General features: G+C 35.5%; 1 protein-coding gene across 3 annotated transcripts in view; it reads right to left on the reverse strand.

Moving 5' to 3' along the window:
• The window catches only part of MOS7 (nuclear pore complex protein-like protein), a 31,462-nt gene extending 25,000 nt beyond the window's left edge, over positions 1-6,462 (reverse strand). The window contains exons 1-4 of one of the 3 annotated variants that reach the window (XM_010264545.3): positions 5,959-6,098; positions 5,538-5,785; positions 5,285-5,378; positions 4,646-4,797 (exon numbers count right to left, since the gene is read on the reverse strand). In XM_010264545.3, the coding sequence (XP_010262847.1) occupies positions 4,646-4,695 (50 nt within the window). In that variant the 5' untranslated portion in view covers positions 4,696-4,797; positions 5,285-5,378; positions 5,538-5,785; positions 5,959-6,098. Of the gene's footprint in view, positions 1-4,645; positions 4,798-5,284; positions 5,379-5,537; positions 5,786-5,958 lie in introns of all 3 variants that reach the window. The other 2 variants (XM_088899317.1, XM_010264543.3) reach the window with 2 other exon arrangements.
• Positions 6,463-10,509: the final 4,047 nt, after the last annotated feature.

Consider the following 10,509-nt stretch of genomic DNA (forward strand, 5'->3'; position numbering starts at 1 on the left):
TCTCCCTATTGTTCAATACAAGATTTAGGCAATGAACCTGCATTTCAAGGCTTACTTTTAGGGCCTGATAAGTTGCTAATTCTTCTTATTTATTGGTAAATAGATTTAGGCAATAAAACCTGAAGGCTTGAGTTTAAGGCTTGACAAGTTAAAACCTGCCATAGATATTTTTCTTTTATTTGTTGTTTTCTCTTGTCAGATGATAAAGTGGCTATATGAATCAAACATTAGTGTTTTCTTATTATCGAGACAAAAAAATAAAACTAATTAGTGACAAACAAATTTTTTTTCATAACAAATTCAACTAACAGAAACTTCTAAGTAGATTTCTTCTTCATATACCTTTGCTTTAAAAGAAAATAAGCATACATTCTAAGGTCTGAAGACAGCTAATGGCAATTTTTTTTTATCAGCAAAAATTTTGTTTTTTAATTAATAACAGAGAAAAAGTTACAATCACTTACAATAGTTATAGGTTGCAGAAATGCATTAACCCAATCTGCAACCACATACAATCAGCTACAGTTATGTCTGGTACAAGGTAGATCTATTTGCCCCCTGTTTTGCGAGGGTATCCGCCATCCCATTTGCTAATTGCAAATGTTTCTAAGAAAATTTATTGATAGAAAAAGAGAGTACATCTGATGGTGTTGAGATATCACCAGAAATACGAAGAAAAACCAAAGTAGACACTCAAAAGAGAAAGACAAAATACAAAAGCTAAGAACATAAAAGCTTTAAAGCCAGCTCAAGATTGTTCCAAAATCCAGCACCAAGATCTTCTTTTGTGACCCCTTCAAACTCTAGGAGAATAAGAACCCAGTCCATTATACTTTTATTGCAAAGTAGAGTGGCATGGTCCCTTGATTGAGCACTCTCTTCAAAGATTCTCCTATTTCTTTCTTTCCAAACTTCACAACAAACAGCAAAAGGAATGCGGCTCCAAGCAATCCTTGCCTTGGCATTTCCCCTCACACTTGGCCACCTAGAAAAGATCTCCTCTGCCAAACAAGGATCTATGCAACTAGCCTTGAAGAGACCAAAGAAGAATGTTGTCAAAATCTTATGATTTACAATACAATTCATGATTTGAGTCATGAATCCCAAGGGTTTCAAATCAAATCTTATGTCTGAATCCTTTTCTGCAAAAATCATGTGATTTTTGTTTGAATCCTATGATTTGATTCATAAATCTTACGATTTATACGATTTCTACGATTCACTACAATTCAAATAAACTCAATTAAGAATTAGTTATCTACTTTTTTTTGTTTATATTTAGTTTTCCCAGAGGGAGACTTTTTTAAAATCCTTACTAGAAAACTATTTATTTGCGTTATTTAAGAAAAGAAATTGAGTTTATTTTCCATCATATGTAGGTTAAAAGCCATTGTATGTAGATTTGTTTGATTTTCAAGTCCAACTTGATTATATCATCTTAGGCTTCTATTGTATAAGTGTTGAATTGTATTGTTTTAAGTACATATATGGTAGATATGGATTAAAAATAGAGTAAAGTCACTCTCCTATATATATTTAGCCTTTTAATATATCTATATTTAATTTTTTGACAAGTTTGTAAAAAATAGAAATAATCTTACAATTTATGATACAATTCACAATTCAATTTGATTCAACTTTCTCTACGATTTACAATACGATTCACAATTCGATTTGATTCAACTTTCTCTATGATTGACAATATGATTACGTTTTCAAAACACTGGGCTCATTTGTAATTTTTGCCTTTGGTTTGGGTCAGCTTTCTAAAGGGAGGACTTGTAATTTCTAAAGCTGAGTTTCTTTCCTACAAGTCCTACATTTGGGGAAACCCTGTTCCGCCTAGAGTGGAAGCTTTTGCTTGGTTGGTGGCCTTGGATAGTTTTCTAACAGTTGACTACCTAAAATGTAGGGGTTTCTCCTTAGCAAGTGTTTGCGTTTTGTGCTACTCGGATGAAGAGACTGTCTTCCATTTATTCTTCTCTTGTAAGACTGCACAAACCATTTGGAAGTTCTACTCCTCTCTTTTCAGGCAAAGAGTGTTTCAGCCAAGGTCTACAGCAGAAATATTTTCTTCCTGCCCAAGTTTTGAAGGAAGCAGGAAAGCAAGGATAGTTTGGAACTGCATCCCCTTTGGTGTATGTTGCCTCTTGTGGAATGAAAGAAATAGAAGGCTCTTTGAAGAAAAAGCTAAAAGTTCTGATACTCTGGTGGATATGGTGGGAAAGCTAGTAGTGGATTGGCTTTGGGTGCTCCCAGATTTTGATCAAGTGAGTAGACCAGATCTGGGGGAGAATTTTTGGAGTGTATTGAGAATTCGACATGCGTAATCAGTTGTCAGTTTCTGGTTCAGTTAATGTATTCTAGACCGGAGTTTATTTTTTGCTTTGTATTGTTAGGTGCCATTTTGGCACCTATTGGATCTGGATTGTATTTGTTTTTTGTTTAATGAATTTTCTTAGTCAAAAAAAAGATCAACTTGAATAAATGTGTGATAATTGGGGTTGGAAATATTACTGAGTATCTTTTGGAAGAATGTGCAGCTACCTTGGGTTATTTGGTGGGGAAGTTCCCCACTTATTTGGGTCTCGATATTGGGGCAAAATCTTCCATATCTTTTTTTTTGGATAGGCAAAGAGATTTTTATTAAGAAATAAATTAAACAGAAAGTGTACAGACAGGCATCCCAAAAGAAAGCGCGAGATGCAGCCTCAGGTACAATCAGCTTGCAATTGAGCCCAAAACATAGAATCCCTAAAAACCCCTCCCCCTTGCTTATCTAAAGAGACTGCTAAGCCATTAGCCAACTGCCTTTGCCACTGAGTTCCTACAATCACATTAGTAGTCACCATTTTGAATTTCTTCACAGCTTCCATATAGTTCCAAATAATAGAGGCTGGATCTGTTAGCCACCCAACTAGTAGCTTGTAGGGGTGCACAATCGGTCAGTTCAGTTCGTTCAAACCAAGGACTTAACCAACTATTCGGTTTTACCATTTCCTCTAACAAAACTGAACCGAATTATATTTTAGAACCAAACTGACCCTAACCAAATTTGGTTCGGTTTTCGGTTTGGTTAGACCCTAGTTCCACATAAATGACAAGCATTTAATAAGTATTATCAATGAAAAGTTAAAATGGCCCCAAAACCCAATGGTTTCAATTAATTAACTATTAACTATTATTAATTAAAAGTTAAAATGACCCCAAAGCCCAATGGTTTTAATTAATTAGCTATTATTAATTAAAATCTAAAATAGGCCCAAAGCCCTATGCCAATGAGGAATTGGCGATTTTTTTATAGATATGAGGAATTGGCAAATTGGCCATTTTCAAAAATAATTAATGATTAATGAGCAATTAATGACTAACAAACAATTAGGTTTTCAGTTCGGTTTGGTTGAAAATTTCAGTCAAACCAAACCAAAACTGAAAACCAATTTTTTTAGAAAATAAAACCAAACCAAACCAATAGTCGAGTTAACCGAACCGAATTAGCTTATTCAGTTTGGTTTGGTTTGGTTTGGGTTGGGTTGGGTTGGTTCGGTTCGGTTCGGTTCGGTTCGGTTCGGTTCGGTTCGGTTCGGTTCGGTTCGGTTCGGTTCAGTTCAATTCGGTTCGGTTCGGTTTTCGGTTTTCGGTTTTCGGTTTATCAACCAAATTTGAACACCCCTAGTAGCTTGGAATCCCCTCAATTATCAATCTGTCCACGTTTAGCTCTTTTACCTCTTCTCATGTGCCACCCAAAAGTAGATGGATTAAACAGCATACTTGCATAAAATGACGGGTTCCACCTACATCCAAATAAACTAAAGCTCTAACTCCATAAGGCTGCAGCAAAGGAGCAAGAAATCAATAGATGGTAACAGTTCTCATTTTGGGCCTTACACTAGAAGCACTAGGTAAGGGAAAGGCAAAGACAAGGTCTCTTCTTATGCAGGTTTCCAAAGTGTTTATTTTCCCACAAAAAACTTCCCAGCAAAAGACAACAATTTTGGGGGGAACAGATCTTATCCAAACTTCTTTAACAGGGAACACCTGGGGGTTAGGGTTGGCAATGAGGGATTTTAGAAGAGAAGCACAAGTATATGTCCCTTTTGGAAGAGGTGTCCAAACTCTTTGATCAGATTTAGTAGGGATCAATTCATGATCCCTTAATCCCCTACAAAAGCTAAAGTCCCAATTTATTTCCTATCCCCAAGCCCCCTTCTTCCCTACTTTAACTCCTATTTTTATAATATATATAAGCATATGCTTTATGGAAATAATGCAATCAGTGGTGAAAAGGGAACAAATTAGCCATATAAGTACAAATCCATGAACACAACATTAAACAATTAAAACAATACATAGTTGACAATGGAAAGTTTAATCAAATATTGCAAATTTACATTCTGTTCTCAAATTTAAGCCTAATAGTCAAAGACCTTATGATAGCATTCATGAACTCAGCCAAGAGGAGTCCCCTCAAGTGTTAAGTCTGGAACCTTGTCCACATGCATGGACGTGATATTCATTTTGGAGGTCAAAGTTATAGCTATCACACTTGGTTCCACCTCAATGTATGTGTGCATGGATGCCTCATTCACACTCTCCCTTACTAACTTGGCTAGAGTGTATATATAATTTTATTTAAGGCCTGTACCTGCAAATAATGGTATTATCTTTTGTAGAAGTTCTTCCATAAAGATGCATTATGAATAGGCCATCTGAACCTGCAAGAAGCAATGCTGATCCATTTCCGTTTATGGAGATCTTGTTGACCACAAAGTGTAATTGAATATCAGGTTGCAAAACCTGTCAAATTATTTGTGTTATCAACAGTAAAGGATTGACTCCAAATAGAAAATTAATGATGCAACAATGAACAAGCATTTATCAAAAAAATAACAATGAACATGCATAAAAATGAAATTAACTAAACTAAAGAAACAGAATATTCATAAGCAAATCCTTTACAAGTTCATGTTTTTCCATTTTTTCTTTAAGCTCTGAAACTTGAGCAACATAAATGTGTATCTAGGATTTGAAAGAAGTCTCAAGTACCACACCAAATCATCTAATAAACACTGATACATGATATAGCACTGTATAACCCACAACTTATTAAAGAAATTAACTAATTAAAATACATCTAAGTGATAAGCGTAATTGGTGTGAAGAAGCATTCATGAATTCAGACGAATAACTGTATCCATATGGTGAAACCATTGACTTCATTTATAAGGTGCATTTTGAATATTAGAATCAAGTTGTTTATTCCAGAACTAAGAAAGAAACTTACTGGTGCATAAACCTGAATCTAATCGGGGCATAGAAAATGGTTCTTTAGCTCACTGGATTGCTTGGCTCCTCTACGAGTCACCTTTCTTTGCTCGCTGACATATTCAATTTGACATTTAATGAATCGAGGGGAATTGACCATCTTGTCAAGTAAGCTAATTTGCAATCAGTGTTAACTTGTAACACTATTCTCACACTGTTTTCCATTTTATTTTTTAAATGAAGAAAAGGGAAATAAAAGAAACTGAGTTTACCTAGAGGCTGATGAAACAACTGATTCTTTTGATAGAACCAAGGTTTAAAATGACAGTGTCGGTGGAAATGCCAGTCATACAAATATAAGAAAATGCCGTAAATGTCAGAAATATTGTAAAAATTATAGACATGGTGAAACATTACAAAATATGCAAAATATAAAATGATATGTTATGAAATGACCATGGGACAAAATAATATTAATACAAAGCTCCAGTACGCAAAACAGAATTCCATGACCCAGTTCCTGAATTCAGAAAATAAGAAATGGAATTAGGGTTTGTGCAATAAATGCCGATGGCAAGGGTGGGTTGAGTTTTCTGAAGCTTAGGCTTCAACAAACGTGACTCCCCTAAGGCGCTCAGCTTGTCACTACAACCCGACCACAAAACCTTGAATAATTAGGGAGATAGAACTGACCTTAGAGGACGAAGACGCAACAACGGAAGTGGGATCCGGATCGCCCAAACGAATGGAGAGACGATGGAGGCATTGCTTGTCGGAGTCCCAGAAGTAAAGGCGGGAGGCTCCGTCCCAGGCAATGAGGTTGGCAGGAGGCGTTCGAGATGTGGAGAGACGGGCGACGCCAGAGCTGCCGGTGGTGAAGATGCGGTGGTTCTGAAGCGGCACCCATTCAACTTCCTCCTTTGGCGTCGTTGTAGGTGTAAGGGCTTGCCGGTCGTCTGTATCCACTTCGGGTATAGAGAAATCGAACCTCATCTGAGGATGCTCTCTTCGTTTCGCTACCTTTATTCAATGCTACTACACAGTAGTACTACTTAACTGCGCAATGGTTGGTGACTTGATTCTCAATCAATTTCAACTGTCGCAGAGGGGAGAGGGAACGAGGCGCGGAACTTGCGAAAAGCTTGCTTACTCCAAAGTGTTTATTACATTTCTCATTTCTGGCCCGTCTCGAAGAGGAAAAAAAAAACACTTTGGACTTATTTTTAAGCGCTTTTTTGAAAAAAAAAAAGTGCTTATTACATTTCTCATTTCTTTTTTTTTTTTTCTTTTTGAAAAAAGTGGTTATTACATTTCTCATTTCTGGCCCGTCTACGCCTGCCACATAATTTTCAGAATACCTATACCACTCCAATTTAGAAGTACTTTTTTGAGTGCTTATTACGATAACCATTTATCTTAATAAATACTTATTTATGCAATATGCACTTCCAATGTGCAAATTCATTCAACAAAATAACAAATTACTCACTTACATATTCCAGGTTAGGAATCAGGAAGCGAGGAGGTAGAGACCAAATTACAAAAGGAAAAATAGGAAAGAGCATGCTTGGCAAGACAATTGGCAACTTGAGGAATAAAAGCGAAGGTGAAGAAGATATTTCCTGCAATTCATAATGAGAGTGTGAATAACAGATTTCGCATCACCTTCAAAAATTATGCATTTTAAGCCTAAAGAAATGGCAAAATTGATGCTCTCCCAAAGATAAACAGGTAGGGGGATGATGACCTTGGAAAGGTGGAGCGACCCCCATACATGTCGTCTTTTTTGTTTCTTCATTGAGTGCAACACCTCTTGAACAATGATTGTATTATCAGTGATATTCCACCCCGATGTGAGAGCACTTTGAAATGGAGAAATGATGTTTGGGAGTATAGTCTTTAATCTATTTGTTTATATTTTGGCAATCAACTTATAGAGGGTTTTACAAAGCCCAATAGGCCGAAAATCTTTGGCAATTGTCAACTTTAGGAATAAGACAAATGTTGGTGGCGTTTACCTCACGAAGAGATTGTGGATTTTGAAACACTTGTTACACCCAAAGAGTGATATCAGCACTGCGTGTATTCCGTCTGGTCCCGGGGCCTTCCAAGGTCCCATCGGAAACAGGGCATGGCGAACTTCTGACTCATCTGGTAAGTGAGTTAACAAAGCATTAATGTCCATAGAAATGGTTGATGCAAAATCTGGCATGTCAAAATCCGATAAGTCCGGATAGCAAGAATGGAAGTGTTGCTGGAAATGAGAAGTGTCCTTGTGGCTTGTAGTCCAATAGCCATCTAGGCGTTCAAGACAATGAATTTGATTACACCTTTTCCTATTAGAAGCCAAGATATGAAAATAGCAAGTACACTGATCGACATTAATGGACCTATTGGTTCCGGCTCTGTTTCCAATAACGCTCCTCTTCAGCTAACCAATTTTCTAATTCTTGTCTTAGGAGACGTTCTTGAGTGATAGAGGCATCATCAAAAAGATTTAAATGGAGTTGTAATAATTGTTGTTCCAGATCCTTGATAGTAGAGCCGAAACTACCACAAGTTTGTTGGTCCCATTCACAGAGATTTTGTAGAGTCATGCTCAGTTTCTTTGGGGGTAAGGCCATAAGACTGAGAACAAGAGCAGCAATTTAGAGTATTTACGCCATTTGTGTTTTGTAGAGCAAGAAGGTGTTGTAGATGGGCCTGTAGAAAAGCCTCTATCCAATCAGATATTACTAGGAAATCAAGCCTCTGGCTGATTAGCTGATTAGCTGGGCCACAGAAACCCATGTCCAAGAGGCCACAATAAATCCATGAGCTGCTTTAGAATATCTGTGTCACAAAGTTGAACTAATTTGCCACCTTGTTTCTCATGAGCATTTACAATCATATCATATTGAGGTCACCACAAACACACCAGGGCTTCGTGGCATGATCTTTGTAATCTTTTAGTTCAGATAAAAAAGCCCAATGGGACTGTGTCGAAGGATGGGCATAATAGCAGATTAAGTCCCATTGTAGACAATGAGGTCTATTTTGAATAGTACAATAGATAGCATGATCGGAAATTTTCTGTAGAGTGAGAGAAACTATAGTGGCCCAAAGAATGAAGTTTCTCTCACTCTACAGAATGAAGAATGAAGAGAATGATTTAGCAACATTGCTTTTTGTCATGGATAAATGTATTGTGATGGCCACTATAGTGGCCCATTGTTGTTGATCCCCTACTTAGATGGAAAAATTATTTTGATTTTAGACTGATTTTAAATCTTACATTCCATTTCCATCATGGATAAATGTAAAACTCATTTTTGTTTAACATGATCAATATATAATATCAAAGATTAGCCCAAATGTTTTTTAAAAAATTTCTATATTTATACTTTTTTGCATTTTAACATTTTAAATATTTATTATTTAATTGTGACATCATGAGTTGGACCATTTGACCAACAATGTTGGATCGTTGACCAACCACCCAAATAAGAAAATGGGTTCATTTTTAGGTTGGCTTTTAATTTAGTATTCCATTTATATCAATAATATAAATACTTCTTATATATCATTCTTATTTTGTTTAATATTACTAATATATAATATTAGAGATGTGCCCATTTTTTATTTTCTGGAATTTTTATATTTTATTTAATTTTAAATGTTTATTATTTAATTATATGGCATCATTGGTTACCCAAATAGTTGAATTGCTTATCACCAATAGGAAATGCTTTTAATTTCAGTTTAGTATTAAAATTATTGTGTATGGATTTAATTAATGAAATTTAATGATAGGAACAAAAACATTTTAAATATATGATTAAATGAAAGAGAATGAGAGTTAGTACCTTAAATGTGTGACTTAATGAGATGGAATAAAATAAATTGAAAAGTAACAGAAAAAGTGGGATTTAATGTGAGAGAATGAAAGTTAATATCTTAGACATGAAACTTAATGAAAGGGAATATATTGCACTAAATACTAGTATTCAAATTACAATTTCTACCCTTACAATAGAGAGAGACCAATTTAAAAAGAGGGTTATTCTAGTAAAACAAAAAAGCTGAAAAGACATGATAAGGGTTTTGAAAACAATGCTTGTTTGCTACTAGCCAAGGAATTGAAGAGTTGGTATTTACAACGCCTCATTTTTCAAAACATAAAAACAAAAGAATGTAGCAACTAGCAAGGAAAAAAAATCTGTGTTTTTACTTTTGAGGTAATTCCAACTTTAAAATCCATAAAATCAGAATCAGTTACGATGCGAAGTGCATTTCGGGTTATCAATCAGCAATAAAATCAAGAGGCTCTTTTATCAACATCATTTTTTTGGTAAATTTCAGATACCCATTGGGTGCTTAGGGATGACAACACGTAGCTCCTTGAACTTTGTTTTACCAAAAAGGCTGTAACTTGGATTGCAGCACTTTGTCTCTTGCTGTTATCATCCCTTCACTAAACTGTTGTGTATAGGTTTATGTATTGTTAAAACCCCAAACTACCACGATATTAATCTTTAGGACCTTTTAACTCAGTTTTTTGAAGATACCAAGGCTTAGAGTGGGGAGAGTACAAATGCAAATACTCATGGTACAATACAAAGTTTAGAAATACAATATACAAGGTTTTATATTTATACTCTTTCCAAACAGAATCATTAATACTATAAAAACATGGTATCAGAATCATCTATGATATCGATTGATTGGTTACAAATTTTTTAAATACCATGTCTTTCCGACATTTGGTAATTTTTGTCATTGTTGCTATTAAGCCCATAGGATTAATTAACCAGGGCAAAGTGCTGAAATCAAACGTACAGAGAGGTCTTTGTTGTAAAACAAAATCCCGGGGTCTAATTGTCAAGACTCAAGACCCCCAAGTACCACTACTTTGGATCTCCTATACCCACAAACCTTTTCCACATCCCTTACCCAGAAGACACACTAGTCTGTGTATTGTAAACATTTCCCATGAATGACAAGGAAGAATTCCCAATAATGCCCTCTGGGTGGGGATGTGAGAAGAGCTGGGGGTGGGTGTCTAAAAGCTTTAATTTACCCTTTTCTCCTCAACTTTGAACAACATCGATCAATTTGACAGAGTCATGGTAATATTAAACAAGAAAATGTTATAGTATTGTTATAAGGTGTGATCGAGATGAAACATCATCTAATAAATACCAACTAATTCTCTCCTCACTTTGTTTATCATCTACATTTTCTCATTCACTTAAATAGTAATTA

This window comes from Nelumbo nucifera, chromosome 2 (genome assembly GCF_055504915.1).
Source record: "Nelumbo nucifera cultivar China Antique chromosome 2, China Antique-T2T, whole genome shotgun sequence".
In the NCBI taxonomy this organism is placed as follows: Eukaryota; Viridiplantae; Streptophyta; class Magnoliopsida; order Proteales; family Nelumbonaceae; genus Nelumbo; species Nelumbo nucifera.